Here is a 26,354-nt window from a genome sequence, read left to right as displayed (position 1 = left end):
TTGAGACAGACATCAGGGCCAAGAAACGAGTCCTGCGCAAAGGTCGGTGATTGAGTGCCTTTCTTTCTTTTTTCTTTTTTTTTCTTTTTTTTTAAATGGAGAGGTTTTTTTCTTTTTTGTGTAATGGGTTCAGAGGTGTGTATAATTCCACAACTGCAGCTCTGGAGAATGTATCTAAATCAGTGCGCCTGTGGAAGACAGCTGTTGAACTGGAGGAGCCAGAGGATGCCAGAATTATGTTGAGCCGAGCTGTGGAGTGCTGCCCAACCAGTGTAGAGGTACACTCATACTCTCAAACTGCTGTTCAGCCAGTAATGTGTTTTGTATCATTCTAACATGTCACCTCTGGCCTTAGCTCTGGCTTGCCTTGGCCCGGTTAGAGACTTATGAGAATGCGAGGCGTGTTCTAAACAAGGCCCGTGAGAATATTCCAACAGATCGTCACATCTGGATCACAGCTGCCAAGTTGGAGGAGGCCAATGGCAACACGCAGATGGTGGAGAAGATCATTGACAGAGCAATTACTTCATTGAGGGCCAATGGGGTTGAGATCAACCGTGAGCAGTGGATTCAGGTCAGCCATGAATGCTTGAGTAGTTATTTCTAAGCTAATGTGATTTGCTTTGTAGCTGACACTTTAAAATAATTAATTCCACTGATGCATGACCAGATAAAACATGTTTATTTGCATTATTGTCTCTCAGTGGAAAAAGATTTAAGAATTTTTCGTGTCAAGTTTCCAAGATTGCTATTTCAAAATTTGGATTTTTATAACTTTACAGGGAATTATAATCATGCAGTACAAAATTACATCGGTCATTTCCAGTCCATTATTTGTAATTGGATAATGGTTTAAAAAAAAAAAAAAAAAAAAGTTAAAACACTGCTTTTCTGCTGATTACAGTTCAATGCTTGCATTTTCAATTATCACATTAGGGGACTGTGAGGGTCATTCCAAAAGCTTCCGTTTATATTTTTGAAATGGTTCATGGTGAATTTTGAGGTATGTTTTGGATTGTTGTCCTGTTATAGCAGGGGTTCTGTACATCCTTAAAAATCTTAAAACTTCTTAAATTCCTTAATGTAAAAATAAGGCCTTGATTAGCATCAAAATGTCCTAAATTCATGTTTCAAATGTCTTAAAAATGCAACTGAACCGACACCAAAAAGAAGATTTAGCTTTTATTTTTGCTTGTTGTTTTTTGAAAGGGTAAACCTATGTCACTGTGTTGCACTCAGTAAATGCCGCTCCACACAAACCTCATCTTTGTCTGTGCTGAAAGTTTGAGTTGCTTATAACATGCATTTAGAGCACAACACATGCCAGATTCACTTGGCTTCACGTTAGTGTAATCTCAAACATTTTTGTGGGTAGAGGTTTACTGCATTTCACCTGATTGGTAACGAGAAGTGAATTTAAAAAAATGTTTCCAGCTAATCGGATGTATTCCTGCAGTTTTCCACCAAAATATGGTAAATTGTAAATGGTCTGCACTTAGCCAAAGCACTTTACACTGCGTGTCATTCTCACACACACACACTCTCACACACCAATGGCAACTTGCCATATGGATCAACTTGGGGTTCAGTGTCTTGCCCAAGGACACTTCGGTATGTGGGGTCATGTGGGCCAGGAATTGAACCGCCAACCCTAAGATTAGTGGACAACCCGCTCTACCACCTGAGCCACAGCCACAAGGTTTAACACATAAAAGTGTCTTGTCAAATATATTACTATTACTATTTGTTCCCCACAAATTTAAAATTGATTAAGTATTATTCAGTGCAATAGTAATATTACAAAATGGCAACAAGAAGCTTCTTGCTGTCAATTAGGGATCTTGCTTAGCCTTCTGGCCAGCATATGTGCAGTTCTATCTGAACATTTTCTTGGTATTCCACATCTTGCCTAGAGTTCCACAGTTCCCCTTAACCAGCATTTCTTAACACATCTGAAAGTATAAATTGGATATTTTTTATAACCTTCCCTTGCTTTGTTGGAATAAGTTATATAAATTTTCAGATCCTTAGTCAGTTGCTTAAAGAGGAGTCCATGGTTGTTCAGTGTTGGCACACAGTTTGAAGAGTCAGAGAACGTATTACGCTCTGGAATTGTTATCCTTAATGGCAATTCCTGACCTGCCTAAGGAGTCGTAATAAGTCAGATAAGGAATAATTAGTTAAGTAAGGTCTGAGACTACAGTTAGAAGGGTTTTCAAACTATTCAACAGGCCACAATTTTTATTTCTTTTCACAACTTTGATATATCGAAGTAACTGCTTTATATAAACTAACTGTGCATTAACATTTGCAGAATGTCTATTTTATTATTATTGTTTGTTGTGGCAGTTGCATTGACTACTTTTCACTTCAAAAATCAATAGAATATGTAATTTGTACAGGGGTGTCCAAACTTTTGCATGCAACTTATATGCTTTACAGTTCTTAAACAATTGAACTGCACTGAAGACTAATGTTGTGCAGACCATTATCTCTCTCTATTTTCTTTACAGGATTCTGAGGAGTGTGATAAAGCTGGTAGTGTGGCCACTTGTCAGGCTGTAATCAGAGCTGTCATTGGCATTGGCATTGAGGAGGAAGACTGCAAACACACATGGATGGAGGATGCAGAGAGTGTAAGCAGCTTCATTATTAGTATTTTTGGACTGAAGGTCCGACACAACTATGAACTTGATTATCATAGATCCAGGTGGATGAAAATCTAACGCTCAACTCGTATGCTTGGGTTTCTGGATTTATACTGAGGTATGATGAGGCGGGTCAGGCTTCCTGCTAGGGATGGATGATATCTTATCATTTGTGATATACCGGTAGAAATTCTCCCCACAATAAGAATGAGTCTTTCCACAATAACGATAAAGCCTAGCTGATGACATATTTCTCTGTGCGATGGTCTGCGTCCCATTTGCAGCTCACGGAAGGCGGCCATGAAGCTGAGTGGGAGTTTATCGCTAAGCGAGGAGCTACCTCTACAATCTGGAGCTGGTTTGCTTACAGAAAATCTGTTTTATTTTTAGATCAATGTTTGTGTTTCTATGGCTCTCAAGATCACTGCTATCACTTGTAGCATGGTACAAAATTTATATTGTCACTGATGTCGTTATCACAATAAATACCAGAAAATATTGTGATATGGTTTTAAGTCCATATCACCAATCCCTACTTGCTGCCTCTCTTCAATTAGTGGTGCTGTTTGTTTTTTTGTTCAAAGGGAAATCCTGGGGTGGAATTCCAATTCGCACCCCCTTAAGGACTGCATTTAGGGGTCAACTTTTTGTATGGTTGAAAAAAAAATGTAAAGACCATGAACTTCTTGTGCTGTGTTTTCATGGAACTTGCTCCAAAGTTCCATGCATGATTTTACAATGCATATGGCACCATGTATCACCTAAATGTTTAGTTCCCTGTGCCTTTTAGAAAAACAGAGGGATCCACATTCATGGAACATGCTATTTTCACACAAACAATGCAGTACGTGAAAGTTAAGTACATGAAGGAGCAGAGTTGGTCGGAGTCTGGTGTTGGGCCATCCTGCTTGTTGTCTTACAACAGATAACCTAAAGTGAGATTTAAGAAGCAGTTTATGACCATCCTAGACAGGCAAGCAGAAAGTTGAATTTATGTAAGCAAACAGTGTCCTTCCTTAACTGTACAGTCATGTGAAATATAAGCACCCCATGGAAATTGTTGGCTTTTTTGACATGTATATTTTTGTAACAGTTACTATTAATATAGTTGATGTACTTGAACAAAACCACAAGGAAAAATAGCCATTTCAATCAAATAGCAAATAATAATTTCAAATAGCAATCTTTTGTGGAAAAAGTAAGTACACCCTTGGCCTTGGAATTTGTATTGCCCCCTTTAGCAGAAATAACTTCTTGTAGGCGTTTTACATAATTGTCCACCAGTCTCTGACATCATCTTGCTGGAATTTTGGACCATTCTTCTATGTAATATTATTTCAGTTGCAAATTTTTGAGGGTTTCTGTCATGTACTGCTTGTTTCAAATCCCCCCCACAACATTTCAATTGGATTCATATCCAGGCTTTGACTAGGCTATAACCCTCCATGTCTTCTTTTTCAGCCTTTCATTGGTGGATTTGCTAGTGTGCATAGGATCATTATCCTGTTGAAAGGTCCACTTTCAGTTCAACTTTCAGACAGATGGCCTGACATTATCTTCAAGCACTTTTTGACTCTTTTTATGCAAAATACAAAGGATGCTCACTGGCAAAATGTAGTATTGCTCTAATGTTCATTTTAGACAGCAAAAGCTTTTTCCTGCCACACCCCACATGCAGGTCAAAATTGTGCGATCTCTTTCTGGTTGTAGACTCATGTACTTTGACACAAACAGTTGTCAAATTTATTTTTTTAATCAGACAGTCTGCTCTTGGGCTGAATTTGCCGGTATGGCCAGTCCTGAACAAATTCGCAGTCATTTGAAATCTGCGCCACATGATTTCCCTTACAGTGGAATGATGTATTTCAAATAATTGAGATCTTTTTAAATTCCTTGCCAGACTCCTAGGTATCCACAACCATTTTTCTGATGGCCTTATAGAACTCTTTAGATCTTGACATCATGACACTGCACACCTCAATAACAAAGGGAACACCAGACACTAGATATGAGAGGTTTAAATAAGATAGGTTCTAATCACTGACATGCAATCTTGAACACCTGATTCTTATTTTATGGATTTGAAGGTGTGATAAATGTAGGGGTGTACTTACTTTTTCCATTTGGCTGATCTGGGGTGGTTTTTTTTTTTGGTTAGCTTAAATTGTGAAAAATTTATTACAAAATATCAATTTTATGCTATTAGATAGGTTGTATAAAATTTATTAATAGGCACTGTTTCAAAGAGGATCAAATATTTGCTTGTCCAAATATGTCCAAAAAAAAACCCAGCTACAATTTCCATGGGGTGTGTGTATTTTTTCACATGTCTGTCAAGCTTTCTTAGTATGGTTTATGGGTTGTACAGGAAATAAAATTTTGGGGGGTTATTGCTCACAAAGTTTCCATAAGTGCACACTAAATTTGAAGGATATAAAATGTTATTGGTTTTATTTGTTTGTGTACTTAGAGTCCCCTCTGAAACTACTGGAATGGCAAGGCCAAAATTTTGCTTGTGCTATACACCAAAGGCATTTGGGTTTGTTATCAAAATATGGATGAGATGAGTGCTTAGGATTTCAACTTTTAGTTCCTGGTATTTATACCTAGATGCACTAAACATAAAACATAGAACCTTTTGTATCAGACAACCCAATATTTAAGTGAGCAAAAGTATAGGAACTGATAAGACCTTTATAGTACATATAAGTATATAACACTTAAAGTGCACCTATTATGGTTTTTCAAATATTACCTTTCATGTGGTGTGTGTGTGTGTGTGTGAATGTAAAATGTCTGCAAGGATTTAAAAATCAAACTTACTGACTCCCAAAAAAAGGAACCGATTCTGAACAGCTGAAACGAGTTGTTAGTAATTCCAGACTTACTTCCTGCGCAAGCTTACGTAGGTTTGTAACAAAAAAAAAAAAAATGCCTCTGGTCTTCATTGGCTGCTCACGAACAGACTTAGCTGAAAATCATTATGGTAGTGGGTGTTTCCTTTTCAACACACGCTGACAGTGGTAGACCAATCAGAGCAGAGTATGTTCTCTGAAAGGAGGAGTTTACAATGAATCCTTTAGAACGAATCATTGAACGAGTCATTTGTGACCCTTGGGGAGGGGAAAGGGCAATGCTGCAATTTAAATTATGAACACATTTAAAGTATTTTTTGACCTTGGATGCATGTAAATCTACTGTGAGACCTTTAAAACGAAATTGGGCGTGTTTTAAAACCATAATAGGTGTGCTTTAATATTTGGTTGCATATCCCTTGCTTGCAGTAACTACATCAAGTCTGCAACTCATGACCACCAAGTTGTTGTCTTTTTTCGTTTGTGTTGCTTTTCCAGGCTTTTACCACAGCCTCTTTCAGTTGTTTGTTCTCACATCAGTCTCGTCTTCAGGAGGTGAAATGCATACTCAATTGGGTTAAAGTCTGGTGATTGATTAATTTGGATGCATTTCTCAGTAAATTGGCAGATAAAATGCTCCTGTATTCATTCCGCTGCTACCATTAGAAGTTACATCAGTAAAGATTACTGAGCCTGTTCAAGTAGCAGCCATGCAAGCCCAAACCATGACACTAGCTCCACCAGGTTTCTCAGATGAGCTTGTATGTTTTGGATCATGAGCAGATCTTTTCTTTTCTTCACACTTTGGCCTTTCCATCATTTTGATAGAGGCTAATCTTGGTTCCAAAACCTTTGTTTCTCATCTCTGTATTTCTTTGTGAACTACAATCTGGCTTTCCTCTTATTTCTGTTGTTGAGCAGTTTGTATCTCATATTATGCCCTCTATATTTCTGCTTTCTGAGTCTTCTTTGAAAGATGGATTGTGATACCTTCACCCTTGCCTTGTGGAGGTTGTTGGTGATGAGCCTGACTGTTTTTTTTGGGTTTTTCTTCACATCTCTCACAATGTTTGCTATCAGCTGTTGTCGCATTCTTTCTGTGTCTGTTACTCAGTGCAGCAGTGGTTTCTTTCTTTTTCAGGACATTCCAAATTGTTGTATTGCCTCTGCCCAATGTTTATGCAGTGGGTCTGATTAGTTTTTCCCTTTTTTCTCAGCTTTAAAATCGCTTGCTTTTCTCCCATAGACAGCTCTCTGATCATGTTGGCCTATCCTTTTTAACAACAAATGCAGTCAGTCTTCACAGGTGAAACTGACAGCTAAAACCAAGAGTAGATGTTCAGAGCTATTTATTGTTTAAACAATCAATCTAACGGGACACACCTGGGTAACAAGAAACACCGGTCAGTCATGTTTTGATATTTTTGTTTGCCTACATATTGGGTGGTCTGATACAAAATGTGGATAATTTGTCATTTAACACACACACATACCAGGAACTAAAAGCTGAATTTCTAAAGTTATATTCATCTTTTGATCTCAAAATCAAATGTCTTCAGTCTACAGCAAAAACAGCTGAATTGGCCTTGACATTCCAGTAGAGGGGCTGTATGTTACATTTAAAATAAGGTCTAACTTGGACCTTGCTGCTGTTTGTGTTTTTGTGTGTTCATGCATGTTCTAGTGTGTGGCTCATGGTGCACTGGAATGTGCTCGTGCCATCTATGCCCACGCGTTGCAGGTCTTTCCAAGCAAAAAGAGTGTGTGGCTGCGAGCAGCTTACTTCGAGAAGAGTCACGGCACACGGTAAGACAGCAGCTCTAAATTACATATAAATTGTTAGTAACAATTTTTTTTTCCCTGTCATTTATCTTGAATCAGCCAGGAACAGTTTAAATTGGAACCTTGCAGGCCAGACCGCTAGCTGTCAATGGAGAATGTGATGCATTCTGTCAGTAAATGTGGCAAAGATCCACCAACTTTCACAGAAAATGGCCATTTGACTGACAGCGCAAATCACTAGCCACAGACTGTTCATTTTAGCCCCAGGTATCCCAGTTGGCGACTCATTTTAGTGCTCAGTAACTACTCATTGTGTGCTCCCGCATTGTAGTGCATGTGCATCGTCCAGTGATGTAATTTTCTTTGTCGGTAAACAATCACAGAAGTGTGTTTTTTTTTTTTTTTTTTTTTCTTTTTTCTCCTTAACAAATTATAACAGCAAATGGCAATTTGCAAAGCACAGCTTTATTCAAGTACAGAGCTAGATGCTGGAACTTTCTGGAAACCTAATGTGACTGTGTTAACAGGCTTATGTTTCAAAACAACGTCTTTCCCAAAACAACAAGGTCTTTCCCAAATCAAGAAACTGATATTTAGGTTATAGTTGGCAATAGACATCGAATAATATTTTATCAGACTTACTTTAGTTTTTGTATTTGAAACATTTCAGAAAGATCAGAAAAGACAGCCCAAAAGCTCTGTGCACAGCACAATGTGCCAGTTTCCATGTATGTCCACGTATTGCAGAAAAATGCTGGAAGTCAGAAATGCACACCACTGTTAATTTGTGTCCGCGCAAAAGATAGAGAAAAAGAAAATATGTCTACCTTTTTATGTACCTGAATGTTTTGGGTTAGTTCCAAGTCCTTTAGTGCAGTTTTTGAGTTGTTAGCTGGGATTGGAATTTTTGATTAAACCTGGAAACCCTCCCCACGAGTAAAGGTCAACATTAACGGGCATTTTTAAACTGACCAGGCGGATGGATATGGAGATTGTGGTCTAAGAGAGAATTAATTTCCTATAGCATTTAGTACACCTTCAAGTCTATAACATTTAAACATTTGGTTGGTAATTTGGTACCTTGGTTTTGCAGATGAAGAATTTGATACCAGAAGCAACAGTGTTCATAGCATATGCTAACCGTTCCACAGCGCCTTTTATTTTATTTAAAATTAAAATTTTACCAAAGTAAAAAGTATATTGTGTGCAGAGAACAAGCAGGGACTCTGGCAAGACTAGCTATGACTGCATAATGGGCGAGCCAAAAGGTAGCACAGGTGCCCTGAGACATAAAGCAGCCAGCCACTTCACATGAGTGGTGGGGCGACAGCATCCAAGCATCCCAGTTTACCAAAAACACACTATGCCTATGAACCCTCCAGATCCACACCTTTAACCTAAGAAAAAAAAAAATATTAACAAAGGGCTTGAGTAAACAATGGTGTTTCCAGGCGAGATTGTGTCTGAGTCCCGAACACTATTTGGAAGGCTGTTCCATAACTTTCTAACACTTAATAACATAATAGGACATTATGACTGTACTGTGACACCACAACACAGTATTGGACAAGAATAAAATATTTCAGTTTTAGACACTTGCTATTTATTCATTCTAATAATTTTTAACAATTACAGTGGATATAAAAAGTCTACACATTCCTGTTAAACTGGCAGGTTATTGTTAAAATAATAATAATAAAAGAATCATGCCAGAACCTTTTCTACTTTTTTTTGTGAAATTTCAACCTATAAGTTAAAGTGAAAAATAAGAATCATTTTAAGGGGAAAAAAAATTTAAATGTACAATACTCTGGTTGCATAAGTGTGCACATCCCTATGCTAATTAGTTGAAGCACCTTTAGATTTGATCCCGGCATTCAGTCTTTTTGAGTAAGAGTCAATCAGTTTGGCATAAGCACTCTAACTCTGTCAAATGGAAGGCTCTTCCATAACTGTGAGGCTATGCAAGCGAGAGCTCTGCCCGAGCTGTAGCCTTCTTTATTTGAGGTACCCACAGAGAGCCTGCACCTTTTGAACGAAATGGCGGATAAAAAAAAAAACAGACATTTGCTCAGGTACTCAGGAGGTCATTCAGTGCTTTATAGGTTAATAGTAGTCTCTTACAATCAAGGAAAAAACCTGTTGGGAGCCAATGCAGTGTGGATAAGATAGGGGTGATGTGGTCATACCTTTTGGTTCTAGTAAGGACTCTGGCTGCTGCATTCTGGACTAACTGGAGCTTGTTTATGCACCAGCTGAAACATCAAGACAGCAAGGCATTGCAATAATCTAACTTGGAGGTAACAAAAGCATGAACTAGTTTTTCTGCATGATATAGTGACATCTTTACAGCATATGTCACTACACTACATTAAACTGTATGCATTAATGTACATAATCTCACTCTCCAGTGCCAACCAGAGGAGGATGGGTTCCCTTTTGAGTCTGAATTATCTCAAGGTTTTATTCCTCAGGTCATTTCATGGAGTTTTTCCTTCCAACTGTGACCTGTAAAGCTGTTTTATAATGTCTACAGTTAACAGTGCTATACATTTTAAAATTTTTACATAAATTAATTCTTAAATTGAGTGTATGAGGCATTTTTGCCACCTTGACAAGTTTTTGCTGTTGCTTGGAGTGACTAATTGATTTGTCTCTTTCTGTCGCTCTCTTAGAGAGTCTCTGGAGGCTCTTCTGCAGAGGGCAGTCGCTCACTGTCCCAAGGCAGAGGTGTTGTGGCTGATGGGGGCCAAGTCCAAGTGGTTGGCTGGAGATGTCCCTGCAGCCAGAAGCATTCTTGCACTGGCCTTCCAGGTGAATCCCAACCCTAGATCATTTTCACACTCAGACAGTATAAACTACACCATATATCAGTCTTAAATGTCTAAAGTCACTTAGCTTTATTGTAAATAAAAACCCATTTCTATATAAAACCACAACACTTTATAACTTAATACTGCATTATGACCACACTGTGACACCACATCAGTGTTAGACATGAATAAAATATTTGTTAGTTTGTTTTAGTTAGTTTTAGACACTTGCTATTCACTCATTGTATTAAGTTTTAACAATTACCATGGATATAAAAAGTCTACACATTCCTGTTAAAATGGCAGGTTTTTGTTAAAATAATAGTAAATCATACCAGAACCTTTTCTACCTTTATTGTGGAATTGCAACCTTTAAATTAAAGTGAAAAACAATAAATCATTTTAGGGGGGGGGGGGGGGGGGGTGTACAATAACCTGGTTTCATAAGTGTTCCACACCCCTATACTAATAATTATTTTAAGTACTTTAGCTTTTTTCATGGCATTCAGTCTTTTTGAGTAAATCAGTTTGGCAAAAGCATTCTAACTCTGTCAAATTGGTTGGGCATCTCCTGTGCACAGCCCTCTTCATGGCTACCCCACATATTTTTGATTGGATCTAGATTTGGTCTCTGGCTGGGCCATTCCCAAACCTTCATCTTGTTTTGGTGAAGCCATTCCTTTGTTGATTTGGAGGTGTGCTTTAGGTCATTCTCATGCTGAAAGAGAGAAATTGTCTTCATCTTAAGTGTTTTAGCAGATGCTTTAAGGTTTTGTACCAAAATTGTCTGTCTGGTATTTGTAGTTATTCATTAATCCCTCCACCCTGATGAAAGCCCCAGTTCCATCTGAAGAAAAGCAGCACCAAAGCATGATGCTGCTGCATCCATGTTTCACCGTGGGGATGTTCTTTTGGTGAGGTGCTGTTTTTTTTTTTTTGTGCCAAACATATCTTTTGGTGTTATGGTCAAAATGTTAAACTTTTGCAAAATAAATACACCCAAACCCACCAAACCATCTGGAATAATGTGTTATGGGGTCTTATGAGAGCAAACATTAGCTGGGTTTGGAAGTTTTGTGTTTTTTGGGGGGTTACAAAGTCTTCTGTCTTACCTTGTAGCCGGGACATTTGAAGTATTCGGGAGATTGTTCTCGCATGAAAGAAGCAAACAGTACATCCCAGGAATTGCTGCAGTTTTTTAACTGTTGCTGCAGGCTTCTTGTCAGCTTCCCTGGATAGTTTTCTCCTGGTCTTCTAATTAATTTTAGTGGGATGTCTTGGTCTTAGTGATGCTACTGCTGTGCTATATTTTCTCCACTTCTTGATTTATTGTCTTTACAGTGTTCCATTGTATATTCAATGCCTTGGAAATTTTTTGTAACCTACTCCTGATTTACAGTTTTCAACAATGAGGCCTGGTACCTACTTTGTAAGCTTTTTGCAGCCCATGGCTTTTCCAGATCGATTTTACCAAAATGTCAGGAAAATGCTATAGGAACAATTGTACTTTATTTGGGGTGAATCAGTCACAGTAAATGATGGCAGGTGTATACTAATTAGCATTTAACATGAGTTTGAATAATGTTAGTTGTTTCTGAACACTGACACATTCCCAATTATACAAGGGTGTATATGCTTGTGTAAGCTGGGTATTGGAAGTTTTTTTGTTTTTATTTTTCCCCCTAAAACATTTCTGGTTGTTTCACATTTTTATAGGCAATTTCATGATAAAGGTGAAAAAAGATTTGAAATAGTTTAACTTGGTTTCATTTTCTTTTTTTTAATCACAAAAACTTGCTATTTTTCCAGGGATGTGTAGACTTTTTATATCCACTGTAAATATGTACACTCTGATGTGCACTTGCACAAAACTACCTGTATATTTTCATTACTCTAAATATACACGCATCATAAATGCACAAATTTTGTGTTTTGTATAGAACAGAGGTGCCAGAGTCTTGTCCTGGCGATTTACCTCCCTGGATTTTTTAGTTCCAACCTTAATTTTAAACACATTATCCGGGTTATGATAAAATTCGTGTATGTGCATGATGCCCTGTGATGTACTAGTGTAATTTGAGTGATCTATGTTAAGCAATGTCTGAGAGGAGGGCCTGAATGTTAGATCCAGGTGTGTTGGAAGTAATCTCTGTATGGAAGTGAATCACCAGGGCAAGACCATAGAACAAAGTTGGGTTGTTAATCCTGGCATTTCTGGAAAACTTTAGGTGAAGTAAAAAGGAAATATTTATCATTTATACTTTTTTTTTTTTTTTTTCTTTTTATATATTCATAAACTGGCAAATTACTCAAGAGTGTATCCCTCGTTGATAATTAAAAAGATGATGTGTTGTATTATGTTTGAGCGTAAACTGGAAGTGTGGCATAATTCCACTGTATATCATGCAGTGTGTCTCAAAGTTCACATGTATGTACTGTGATGCAGCATGACAACATCCATATGTTAATAATGGCTATTGAAACAGACACTTCTGCACCCTTGGTGCTTGGGCCTGTTTATCACTGTCTGCAGCTATGTTTTTATTTGGAATTTGTTGATGTGTGCTTATGAGTATCTTCATCAGTAATGTTACCTTTATGCAAATAACAGGAGGGTATTTATTGTTAAAACTAGAAACATTCCTCCAATAATTCTTACATCCATTTAATTTCCACTTAAGAGCTCTTATGTACCAGACATAGGCCAAGTGTTCAGTATGTATTAAATTTTCTAGACAAAAAGTTATAGCATAAATGTAATAAGATTTTAACATGTTTAAAGTGTATAATTGATGTATAATGTGAAAATGGCCCAAATAGTATAATAAATTATATACTGTTGCAATTTAAAGAGCTTGAGTTAAACTTTTCAAACCTGAAGTAATTTAGTAGTTTTCTGATGGCTTTTCCTTTTTGTTTGTAATTTTCTTCTGATTTCTGGAAACTGGTTCATACAGTGAAAATGAAAACCTTGTGTGAACCCATAAAGAACATTTCTTGGTGTGTAGTTTTGTTACCTCATTCAAAGTATGCTTAATTTTCCCTTATCTAAACTTAAAAATCATACACTATAAGGCTTTACAGTCATAGCCTATTATCGTTTCGGATAAATCTCAATCCCAAAGCATTGAAGAATGTTTGTGGATGTTAATGACAATCTAACCAAACAAAAAAATATTATTTGGGTGCACTCTTAATAAATGTTTAAAAGGGAAATGTTTGAAATAATTTCAGTTTGGTTTTATTTATTTTATACTGTTTTATGTTTCCATTTTTGTTTTAAATTTTCTTCAGATTAGCTGTTCTTTATCCCCTTATCACAACTTTATTTGTTTGTTTGTTTATTTTACTTGTCCCAGCTATGAGCGTAAACCAATGTCTCTCGTTCCAGGCCAACCCCAACAGTGAAGAGATTTGGCTGGCTGCTGTGAAGCTGGAGTCAGAGAATAATGAGTATGAGAGAGCTCGCAGACTGCTTGCAAAAGCCCGTAGCAGTGCTCCCACTGCCAGGGTGAGTGACCAAGAATAAATTTTAATTTTAGCCAAGTCCAGAGAGGTTATGACTAGAGAAGGCTTCCTTCTCAGGATATTCACCCATACTTTAGTTTTTCCCTTTTTACTTTTCGTCATGAACAAAATTCCGAGAGATTAATAGCTGCACTTTGGTGGTTAGTCAATTTGTGATCTTCCAGCTTGTACAACTAAAGCTCAGAGTGTTTGCAGGTTACAGACAACTATTAATAAAGCACAAATCATACAGTGATGGGATTCAACATTGTCACATCTCAGTGAGAATGATTAACTCCCAGATTTGAGTAACTACTGCTTGTTCTCTTTATAGCAAGTGGTGTTTTCTTTTTTTCTTTTTTTTTTCTTTTTTTTTTATTCTGTGGCTGCCCGTTTTTAAATAAACCAACTTTAATAATGGTTCTCATTGATTTAGTTAATGTTTCACTACTCAGAGGTTTTTAGAGCTGGTTGCTTGTAGAAGATTATGGTTTTTCTCATTTCTAGGGCCAAGGTTCAGGTAAAGAGTATTAGTTTCCTGTCTCTCCTAATGATGTGGTGAGTGCCATAAAGTGATAGAAAAGGTCTTTGCCTGGTCTTGTATTCCATCCTTGCTCCAGGTAATGGTGTCAGCATCAAGGCAATTCTTGTGCCGTCAGAGTGTAACTTGAGTGCTTGGCGCCAGCAGTATAAAAAATATATATATTATCAAAACTACCACTACGTTTACTATTTTTCATTTGTTTTTATGGAAACTGGTTCATACAAAGGAAATAATTTTTGTATAAACCCATCAAGAACATTTCCTGGTGTATAGTTATGTTGGCACATGAAAAGCATGCTTCATTTTCACTGAGCTTAAAGTCATACTGTATAAGGAGGCTTTACAGCAACGGCCTTTTATTTTGTCTGGAATTATTTGTAGACAGGGCGGCACAGTGGTGCAGTAATGTTGCTCCAGGGTCCCTGGTTCGATCCTGAGCTCAGGATACTGTCTGTGCAGAGTTTCTTTGCATCTTTGAACCCTGAAGGTTACCTCAGGGTTCTCCCAAAAACATGATCGAGGGCAGATTGGTTAAGATAAATTGTGTGAGTGAGTATCTCAATTTGTGTGTGCATTGTACTCTGCGGGTGCTCCTGGGATAGGCTAAAAGGTTCCTTCCAGGCAAGATAAAGCAGTTACTGAAAGTGAGCGAGAGTGTTTGTTTGTTTGTGTGTGTGTGTGTGTGTGTGTGTGTGTGTGTGTGTGTGTGTGTGTGTGTGTGTGTGTGTGTGTGTGTAGCATTTAAATACAGACATGCCCACAATCTTTATACGCATAGTTACACACAAAAAAAAATTGTGCAGATTCGTGTGTATGTGCAGTATAAAAATCATGGCACAGGAGTGTTATAAGCAGAGCTGCTTTACCTCTTTATGCAGGTTTTCATGAAGTCTGTGAAGTTGGAGTGGGTACTGGGGAACATTTTGGTAGCCCACGAACTGTGCTCTGAGGCCTTGAGGCACTATGAGGATTTCCCCAAGCTCTGGATGATGAAAGGCCAGATTGAGGAGCAATCTGAGAACATGGATAAAGCCCGAGATGCCTACAACCAAGGGGTAAATATTGGAATGAAGGATATAGACAATTTTAGCAATAATTTTATATAGTTTCAAGTTGTCTTATCAGTCAATATTTCAGTTACCAAGAACATAAATGTAGCATGAACAGTTGGTTAAACAATGTTCAAGACTTTGACTCTGACCTTTTGCATACCAATAAATGAATTTATAAGACTACATCCATTTGTTAAACAGTGTATTCAAAAAAAAAAAAAGAGCCCTTCACTTTTTCCTCATTTTGTTATAATCATGCCATAAATTAGACTTAATTTAACACTTAATTTGTACACCTTTGTCATCCTGCATGACACTGTAAATGTAAAGGACACTGAGGCATTTTAACTCTTCTCACTCTCAGTATTTCTCAGTATTTAATGAACATTTGTTTATAAATGCAAAAATTAAAGTTATTTAACAAATATTCCACCCACTGTCTAGCTTTTCCCGTATTGTATGACAGCTACCAACCACAAAGGCAAGTGTTGGCATGTGCTTTGTCTGAGACACGAGAAGCCAAGTGAAAAGACACATGTCTTTTCGAACTGCTGCTCACGGAATCTCATGGCAGCACAAAGGCTCAAACATAATTGTGTGGACTCAAGATGGCTGCAGTGCGTATCCTCTGGTTGTTTAGAGCGTCACTTGTCCACAGAAATTAATAACACATCTGTATGTTGCAAAAGCAACTGTCCACAACTGAATAATCAAATTAACATTGTGTCTCATATCGCATACTTATGTTCTATTCTGGTCTATTATTGAGCAAAAGGAAAAACTAACCGGTTTTCCGACTATTGTAAAGGTTGAATTTTCAAAACCTCTTATACAGCTTTTAAATCTACCGATAGGTCTGGTTTGAGTATCAGCCTTCTAGTACTTATGATGACATCACAGTAATGGCAGAAAGTTTCGAACTTGCAGTCTCTCGTCAATAGGGCAGATGCTTTTCTGTTGCGCCACTCAGGAAATATATTCCTTTTTTTTTTTAAACTATGTAACCATTATGTTCAGGATGACATGTTATCAATAAATGGCTTCACTTTAAATTGAAGCTTCGATGAGCATGAATGTGTTTTTGGCAAATATGTTTGCCTTCTGTCACTCCTGTCCTTGTTTCCATTTTCTTGCATCACATTTTCTATATTCACATTTTAGGGAGAGGAGAAGAGACCTAAAGAACAGCAAGGGAGACATGGGTGTGCAATTAACAAAATGTTGTAAATGTGTATTTGTTGGTTAGCTGAAGAAGTGTCCCCACTCTATGCCTCTGTGGTTACTGCTGTCACGTCTAGAGGAGAGAGTGGGCCAGCTCACACGTGCTCGTGCTATCCTGGAGAAATCACGCCTCAAGAACCCACAGAGCCCAGAGCTATGGTATCTACACTTCTCACAAAATTTGCTTAACACCTGAGACATTTGGATTGAAGCACATCTAGCACTGTATAACTATCAATCTCCTTTCCCATGTCTAAGGTTGGAATCAGTTCGGCTGGAATACAGAGCAGGCCTAAAGAACATTGCGAACACACTCATGGCTAAAGCCTTACAGGAGTGTCCCAACTCAGGTTGGCTGTGATAATTTTTTCCCATCTATTGCTGGAACCACTTCTCACATTCTGAGCCTGATATTATGTTTTCTAATTATGCTTTCGAACCTATTAGTCCATTTGCTGAGTCAGACCAATTCATACATTTGGTTTGTTTGCAGTTTGGTTTAGTTTTGTTTTACACTGCACATTCTGGTATTAGAGTAAAAATATGGTATGGATACAGTACACTGGGCTTTTTGATTGATTACAAGTGAAATATTACAAGTGTTACAGTATGAGTACAACAATGAAGTCATATATTTAAAAAAAAAAAAAAAAAAAAAAGGTTAAGACTCAATATTCAATGATGAAGTAGAAATGCTTTTGTTAGTGCTGAGTGAGTGACTGAATTCTAAAAAACCTCATGATAGGCTTCACATTCACTCCAATGTTAATATGAATTAATAAGATTAAATAAGTTAAGAAATCTTACTTTAATCTTCAGAATTTAGTTAATGTGTTAATTATAATTTGAGTAATGTGTTTTCTGTTTGAGACCAGTTACTGTGAAACAACTGGTTGAAATGGAGAGAATAAAGTTTTTATTTGTGTTTCTTTCAGAATTAATTATTGTGGAATTAGTTATTATTAATTTAAAAGAAGGCATAAAAGGCAGAACTATCGGAATCGGCCGATATCACTCCGATGAATAATCGGTTATCGGTATCGGCCGAGAAATTTAGTGTCGGTGCATCAGGGTTTGACTCAAACTGACTAAATGCTGTGTAAATAAAAGCACCCAAAAATGCCCTTTGCCTACTCTTACAGGAATCCTTTGGGCTGAGGCTGTGTTCTTGGAGGCTAGACCACAGAGAAAGACCAAGAGCGTTGATGCCCTGAAGAAATGCGAGCATGATCCCCATGTTTTACTGGCTGTTGCAAAGTAAGCTTCCATACAATATTTCATGCCTGCCTGATTCCTAAAAACCCTGAAACTGCATTGTAATGAATGCACTGAAAAGAGACACTTACATCATGAATTTCACAGGTGCAAATGTTGCTGATACTTTTCCAGATCCAAACAGATTTTAGCCATGCTTCATGTTATGCTTAATTTTAAGGAGGCTTGCATGGTTTGTAATCCATAGGTTATTCTGGAGTGAGAGAAAGATAACCAAAGCTAGAGAATGGTTCCTGCGCACAGTGAAGATTGAGCCAGACTTGGGTGATGCCTGGGCATTTTTCTACAAATTTGAGCTACAACATGGTACAGAGGTAAGTCTATGATTCATATACTTTCATTAAGAAATTAAATGGGTTTAGAGGTTTTACTATGTATAATGTCTTCTGCAATTTACTTCGAGTACATGAAATTTGCCTTTACCAATAAAATTTGCTTTTCAATAAAATTTGCTTCTCAATGAAATTTGCTTGTCAATAGCAGCATATTAATAATCTCTATTTCTCGTCCTTGATCATCACACTTTTTTTCAGGGGCACAATACCTCTGAATTTCTGCTGGTTAATCCTAGTACATCCTAGTAGATTAGATGCATTTCTATCACCAAATAAGCTCCCACTTGCAACTCAGTTTTTTCCTTGTTCTTTCACCACCCACACTGGAAATAATTTGCGCAAAACTGATTTACACACATTTTATTTAAACCCCCATTGTTTTGCATCTCTTATGTTTATTTATTGAATGAGTGCTCACATTTGTTGACTTGAATGTATTTTTTATCTCAAATATCCAGGGTATTGTTTAATTTAACATTATGGCTATGATAAGACTAGAAAATCAAAGCTTCATTCAGATTCCCTAAAGTATCCTCAAATTTGTTTACTCATGATCTGGCCATGCCAGGCAATTGTAATTGTGATCGAGTTCTCACTAATAAAAATGTCTTGAAATCTCTGCTCTCTTCTCACCTCCTACAGGAGCAGCAGGAGGAGGTGAAGAAACGCTGTGAGAACTCCGAACCCCGGCATGGAGAGTTGTGGTGTGCTGAATCCAAACTCATTCTCAACTGGCAGAAAAAGATTGGGGAGATCCTTGTTCTTGTGGCTGCCAAGATCAAGAACACCTTCTAAAGTCTATTAACTTGTACTTGTGCATATTTTGCAATTAGTATTTTAATGAACAACTTGGAGCTTTGAGAGTTTTTGTGTGTGTCTGTTATCACTTGCACATTACACCTGGATCTGCCTAGAACAGACACTTAAGAAATAACTGTAAAATAAGACTATGGTATTTTGATACGAGTATCCACTCCCATCTATTGGCATTTGAAGGGTCCAGTCAATCCTGCTTTTGTCATCTGTGCATTTCTGAGGTGGGTGAAGTGCAGCCCTGAAGTAACTATTTGTCAGCTCACCGCATTTTACGGTATTAAGTGATTGAGTGAATTTGCAATGTGCAAACTGTGTTAAATTGGAATATGTTAACTGAAATAAATGTGAGTAAAATAAAGGCAAACAGCATTTTCAGAATGTCAGTGGATTCGTAGCTTCATGTATGTTCGCTGAATAATGCTTTAGTATGTTGGGAACGTTTGGCTGAAACTACTGTTGGATGAAAGAACTGTATGCGTCTTGTGTTCATCATGGCCATCATCTGCACAGTAACTAGTCTTTAAATGCAGTGACTGAAACCGAAAGAAGACGTCAGTGATTGATCGCAGATGTTTACTCATCTTGATTAGGCTGGCATTCTGGTGTAACCCTAAGTGCGCCACCACTAATCCATGATGGCTGGGGAATTTGGCAATGTTTAAAGAAAAGTTAGACACGTGAAGACAATGCTTGCCAAAATGCCTACACTTTATGGGCTGTGCTTTGTTTGTTCATTCATTCACCTTTCTGCGTCAGACCTTTGAACCACAAGGTTCATCTGCAAAGCCATTAAATGCATTTACCAAGCGTCAGTATAGTGAAGCCAAAGGTGCCCTTGTGCAAGGGTGCAGTGAAGCTTCTGCCCTTGCTTCAATATTTGATGCGTTGGGAGTGAGAACATTGCTTTAGGCAGCGTGACTGAGTGCACAACTCCATGAAGCTATGAATGGAGGCCCAAACTTATGCAGGGGCACGAACCATGTAAACAGTGCATACAACAGGTCCTACAGAAAACGATGACAAAATGTAACAAATTTATAGCCGTGTTAATTTGTATTTTAATAGTGTATCTTCAAATATCAAAACCACATTCATTTCCAAACAAGCAATCATCTTAACACCTGCATGATCAGGGTTTGAGTATACTGTGCAATATTTGCAGGACTGGGGACTCCCAATTGGTTTTTACAGCCTGGACAAAATCGTTACAAATCGTTTATGCTTGTATAGTCATGGTGTAGATCATGAGTTATCTTGCGATCCAATCCAAGTATTTTTGGCATGCCAAAATCATTAGGGTGGTGTTTGGGGTTTTTTTTTTTTTTTTTTAAATTTAATTTTGTGTGCTAGATGTCAGTAGAACCCATATGGCAATTTATGGTCATGTTGACCAATCAGGAGGTTTATATGCTCCTTCAAATATTGTTGCTTAATTTAATCACCTTGTCGAATTATGGCCGGAGAATCGTTTCCTTAGGAAAAATGGTTTGACAAGGGATCTTTAAATTTAGATTAAAGGTTCCTAGCTACATTAAGCGGTTCTACTTAGAATCCGCTCTAATTGGGGAAATGCTCACTGTTTATGATTGTCATATTTGGCTGTATAACCCTGACTGTTTCTCCCAGAGGGACAAGCAAATTAACCTAGTATGTTTAACCGTTTTTTCTTGAGTCAGTGCACAAATACTCCGGCCCAAATTTTATACTTCCATACCGAATAGTATGTTTAAAAAAACTGAGAAAACAAGAAAACATAATGAATTTAGAACTAATTTATGACATGGTTCATGACATGCTAGCTCAGAATAGTATGATAATCAATAGTCTTAATCCATAATACTGGCTTTAAAGTGTCCCACGTTACCTGAGGGCTACTTAAAACACGCATGCACAAAGAATTAAATGAGAATTTTGCAACAATACTTTGTAATTGACCATCCAAGAATCATTTAATAAATATGTTTTGTTTTGATGATTTCTGTTCTTTATAGAGTCTTCTGTTTAAAACCATTCTCATTTGTCTGTGGTTCTTGCTGATACCAGGTAGATTTTGAAACCGGACTACGCCCACAACGTTGTTGTAGGGCATATGAAAACATTTGAGCAATGACAAAGACCCTTGTGGTCTTATTCATGGCTATAAAAATGTATTGGCTCCTAATATTTAAAGGGGTAGCTAGCATGAAATGTATTTATCCCACTTTGCCTGATGTCCCACTTTTGCTGAACTCACCCTACTGGTTTGCTTGCAAGCAGTACTTCAATTTCAAAAAGCCAAATTCAAGTAGGCTTGCTTCAAGCACCTTGTACGAACCCTGTCATTGTGGAGAGAACGCAAGAGAAGCATGTGTGATTGCAGATTGCCTAAGTATCATTATTTATTTGTTGTATCTTCTCCCTAATAAAAAATGAGAAACCCTGTGAAAAAGTAGGCTAATCGGAAGTTATTTATTTATTTGTTCTATGATTATATTATCAGCATGAAACGAAAAACTGTAAATTCACTCTCTTCCCCAATAACTGTATATCAATGGCTCAAGCCTCCGTTCTAAAATGATGCTTTGGAATTAGCAACAGAGGCTTGAGATGGGTTGCGCAAGAAATTAGTTCTACACACACGAGCGTTTTAAGGACAAAAACCTGAAAATTTAAACAATGTCCTGAAGTGTGGTAACTATGCTATAAGCTGAATAATTGACTCCAGTCTGTTGAATTATTAGGAAAAATGTGACCACGTTAGCACCTCGGGTGTGATTCTTTTTTCTTTTTACATTTGTTTATTGAGGATCACTGACCAGATTATCAGATACATATTTAGATTTAGAAATGCATATAAAATCGGGTACAAAACAATAAGATCTGTGAAAGACCGTGGCAAAACTTTTTAAATTATATGTATTTTCATTAGCTAATTGCTATCCCTTGCAATCAATGGCTTGATATGTAGCTCATTTTAACGTTCTTAAACTAATTAATAAAGCCTGTTTCAGAGCAAAACATAGGCTACCTACAAAAATCCTTCACCAGCAAAGTTTGGGCTCACCCGAACTGGGCAGGTCTGGATTTGGGGGGAACCACCTGGTCTTTTTCCAGTCTTCAACTATTCAGTTTTGTTACTTGTAATTCGTCTGGGGTGTAGGTGGATCGCTACCCATATAGGAGAAATGGAATGTAAAAAAAATTAAATAAATTGGCACAAATTGACTAAGAAATAATGGACACATTGTTCATAAGCACTGTTGCATATTGTGCTATGTTAAATGTTAATTGTTATTGAAATGTGCAATAATCTATGTGTTCAAATTGAAGCAAAGATTGCCTAAGTATCATTATTTATTTGTTGTATATATATATATATATATATATATATATATATATATATATATATATATATATATATGATCGTCGCTTCATGATTCGCGTACGACACAAATCAGGTAGAGGATATGGATAGAGCAACCGCAACTACCACTTCAGGGGTAGTCGAATGCGTCATTTTAGCCCACTTGAACCCATAGTATAGCCGCTGGTATATATTAAATTCTTGCTGGTGGCCCACGATTCATGTTATGAATCTTTCCCCACTGGCACGAAATAAACGTAAAGGACACTAAGATGGACACAAGTGCAGGTAAGAGTTTTACTTAAAGAGAAGCAGGCAGACAAATCCAAAACATCAGACAATAGTGTGGTCTAAAAACAGGCAATGGGTCAGGTCATTGCCAAACAGGCATAAATGAGGCAAAAGCAGAATCAAGAACGAGATCAAAACAATAGCACATGAATCGATAATAACCGCTTGCTATACGGAAAACTTCACGTAATACTTTGCAAAGTCATAGTGTTAGAACAGTATCTTATATACTGTGGTTGTAAGTGCATGTGAGATTGGATGCAGGTGTGTGTGATTAGAATGAGTGTTCTGTGTGTGTGTGTGTGTGTGTGTGTGTGTGTGTGTGTGTGTGTGTGTGTGTGTGAGAGAGAGTGAGAGAGTGAGTGTTCTGGGAAATGCAGTCCATGACGGCCATGTTTATAGACCGCCGTGAAGTATAGGAAATGTAGTCATGGTTTGCTGTGATATGACAGGCATTAGATTATACTATGACATTTTTCACATTTTTATGACATCATATGATACTATGATTTCGTTCACATATTTATGACATCACATCATACTCTGACATTTTCCACATATTTATGACATCACATTTCATTTTTCACATGTTTGACATGATACTCTTACATTCTTCACATATTTATGACATCATATGATACTATGATATTGTTCTACATATTTGACATCATATGATACTATGACATTTTTCACATGTATATAGTCATGATACTGACATTTTTCACATATTTATGACATCATATGATACTATCATATTGTTCTACATATTTACGACATCATATGATACTATGATATTGTTCACATGTTTTTGACATGATACTATGACATTTTTCACGTTTGACATCATATGATGCAGACATTTTTCACATTTATGACATCATATGATACTATGACAATATGTGATACTACAACATTTTTCACATGTCTCTGACATCTTATGACATAATATGACATAATATGACATTTTTATGACATCCTACGCTGAAAACGATATCAGCGAGTTTCAAGCCGCTGGGAGCAAGGGAAAATGGGTTTTCTAACAAACACATCTAATCAATTGCGTGACGTGCTCCAATATGACATTTTTCACATATTTATGACATGTTTCTGACGTAAAATGATACGAAATATGATTGTTTACATTTAATTCTATTATATGATAATAAAGTATAACATGGTGAAAAAGTGAGAATTGAAGTGTAGAAAGTCACTTTTCATCAAATGTGCCCTGACAAAGCATGTTCTCATTCGTCCTGTGTGTGCATACACATGGGTGCGCTTCATATGCTGAAAACGCTATACAGCGAGTTTCAAGCTGCTGGGAGCAAGGAAAAGGTTTTTTTTTTATTTTTATAACAAACACATATAATCAATTGTGTGATGTGCTCCAATATGACATTGTTCACATATTTATGACATAATATGATGCTATGACATTTTTCACATATCAATGACATCATATGATACTATGACATTTTTCACATATTTATGACATCTGTAAAACAATCTCTGTAAAGGAAAGGATGTGTAGGTTCACACATTCTTCGTGTGTATAAGGTGTATAAAAGGCTACCTGTCAGTGACGCATAGCTGAAACAGATCTGTGCCGAGACCGAGACAGACAACCAGCTTATCCTTCTCACAAAGGTAAAACTGGAAGGATGTGCTGGGGAAAGGAGACAATGTTCAGCAAACATCACTGATTTCTGGAATTACACAGATGAATTCTCAGTGACTAACGGAATGATCCTCAAATGTGAGAAAATAGTCATACCCACCTCACTCAGAGAAGACATGCTGTCACGCATTCACATCGGTCATGGGCATAGAGAAATCCAAGCAAAGACCACAGGATGTATTATTCTGGCCAGGAATTTGCAAACAAATCAAATACATGGTGAAAAGATTTGCTACTTGCTTGAAGAGACATGTCTCAAATGCTAAGGCTCCCACGATTCATCATGAAATTCCTACCAGACCCTGGCAGAACTGGACAAACTTTCCACCACCCCGCATATGCCACAATCATCAAAAAACTCAAGGCTGATTTTCATGGCATTCCAGATAAATCTTTCAATGGTCCACAAAATCGATGCAAGGAGTTTGAAGACCCCTATCTCATTTTATTGGAGTATAGGAACATGCCCGTTGACAACTTCAAATCACCTGCCTAGGTACTCAGGAGCCGCCAACTCCGCTCGATACTGCCAACCACCAACCACCAATTCCTTCCTGCAATCTTCAGCTTCACAGATGCACACTCCAAATGCGTACAAAAACAACAGCAGCAGAAAAGGTATTATGACCGCTCAGCTCACCCACTGTCACAACTACGCACTGGACAGCTTGTGGGCATGCATGACCTCTGGAAGCCAGCTGTTGTCGTCCAACCTGCAAATACACAAAGATCCTACCGTATCCACACTTTGCTGGCTCAAGTATATCGCAGAAACCAGCACAAAGGAAGATTATGAGAAAAATACCAACAACTCTGCAAACATCAAGGATGACAAATAAAGCAGCAACACTCCATCACTGTCTCAGGTGCAAATGGAAATGACAGCACAGCATAAAAAAACCACAGAGATACAGCCTACCATATACCACACCAGATCAGGCTGAATAATCCGGCCAAGATTCTTGACTTGTAATTCGTCTGGGGTGTAGGCGGATCGTTACCCATATAGGAGAAATGGAATGTAAAAAAAATTAAATAAATTGCCACAAATTGACTAAGAAATAATGGACACATTGTTCATAAGCACTGTTGCATATTGTGCTATGTTAAATGTTAATTGTTATTGAAATGTGCAATAATCTATGTGTTCAAATTGAAGCAAAGATGTGCCAATGATATTGAGATTGTACTGCTTAAATTTTTTTATAGTGACCTTGTAGTGGTTCTTTAACCAAACCACATCTGTACATCCCAAATTTTTTTAAGGAAGGGTATGTAATATTCATGTAGGCACTGAATATTTGTGACACTATTTTATGACACCCTTGGACATAAATCAAGTCAGCATGTTATTCGGGTAGTGCCAGGTTTAAGGTAACCTGTTGGTAAGGTGCAAGTTTCTAAGTAAAAGATACGCTCTTGTTCAGTACTCGCTGCCTGCCTCTTGATTTCATTACACGTCTGTCGTATCTAAAATGACTAGGTTGCTGAATTTCCTCTATTTAGTCAAACAATAATCCTCAATTTACCAATCAAAATGAAGCCACGAACAAGATAGAAGAGAAGCAAAAATCCAGTTTATTGTGATCTGAATCTAAGCACAGACTCAATGCCCTATTTATTTAGTCTTATCTTTAGGTTATGCCCCATTATCTCATTCTTTTGGAATCCCAATATGCTTTATTTTCTGATTCCCCTTAAAACCTACTTGTCTCATTTGAAAAAAAAAATACCATTAGAACCAACTTTTCTAGCTCTGATATCCCCTTTTCATCCATTGGATATCCCCTTATCTTCTTGTTTTTCTATTGGGTATTTAAAACATTTTCCAAGGCCCTTACTGCCATTCCCACTCCCGGTAATCGAGCTGTGCACATCTCATCGCCCGTGGTCCTGAACAATTTTATATTTTCATCACTTCTTCATTATGGGTGAGATATATTTTTATTGTTGCTTAATGTTACACATATTTCTTCTCTAATTCTAAGTTTGTTTATATGTTTTTGGTGCTTCTTAGACATTCTGTGAGTATATATATGTGTGTGTGTGTATATGTTTCTCTTAAACATTTTGTGAGTGTGTATTTTTTTCAAAACATTGTATGAGTGTGTTTTTCAACTTTATTCTTTTTCCATGTCATGTATTGAAACCTGTTTCCTACATTCTTTGCATGTGCTTGTACATGTATTTATGT

The 26,354-nt window shown here is 37.3% G+C and overlaps 1 protein-coding gene across 1 annotated transcript in view; it reads left to right on the top strand.

Annotated features, from left to right (window-relative positions):
• prpf6 (PRP6 pre-mRNA processing factor 6 homolog (S. cerevisiae)) overlaps positions 1–20,823 on the top strand; it is a 50,577-nt gene extending 29,754 nt beyond the window's left edge. Inside the window, exons 9-21 of the mRNA XM_017487483.3 lie at positions 1–42; positions 160–278; positions 356–574; positions 2,514–2,636; positions 7,188–7,309; positions 9,961–10,099; positions 13,490–13,609; positions 15,028–15,204; positions 16,448–16,581; positions 16,681–16,772; positions 17,565–17,679; positions 17,885–18,011; positions 18,675–20,823. The exon at positions 1–42 is cut by the window's left edge and continues 121 nt beyond it. Coding sequence (XP_017342972.1) covers positions 1–42; positions 160–278; positions 356–574; positions 2,514–2,636; positions 7,188–7,309; positions 9,961–10,099; positions 13,490–13,609; positions 15,028–15,204; positions 16,448–16,581; positions 16,681–16,772; positions 17,565–17,679; positions 17,885–18,011; positions 18,675–18,827 — 1,682 coding nt within the window. The 3' untranslated portion in view covers positions 18,828–20,823. The remainder of the gene's footprint in view (positions 43–159; positions 279–355; positions 575–2,513; positions 2,637–7,187; positions 7,310–9,960; positions 10,100–13,489; positions 13,610–15,027; positions 15,205–16,447; positions 16,582–16,680; positions 16,773–17,564; positions 17,680–17,884; positions 18,012–18,674) is intronic.
• Positions 20,824–26,354: the final 5,531 nt, after the last annotated feature.

The sequence above is a fragment of the Ictalurus punctatus genome, chromosome 15 (genome assembly GCF_001660625.3).
Source record: "Ictalurus punctatus breed USDA103 chromosome 15, Coco_2.0, whole genome shotgun sequence".
Classification (NCBI taxonomy): domain Eukaryota; kingdom Metazoa; phylum Chordata; class Actinopteri; order Siluriformes; family Ictaluridae; genus Ictalurus; species Ictalurus punctatus.
This window is presented reverse-complemented; position numbering and strand designations above follow the sequence as displayed.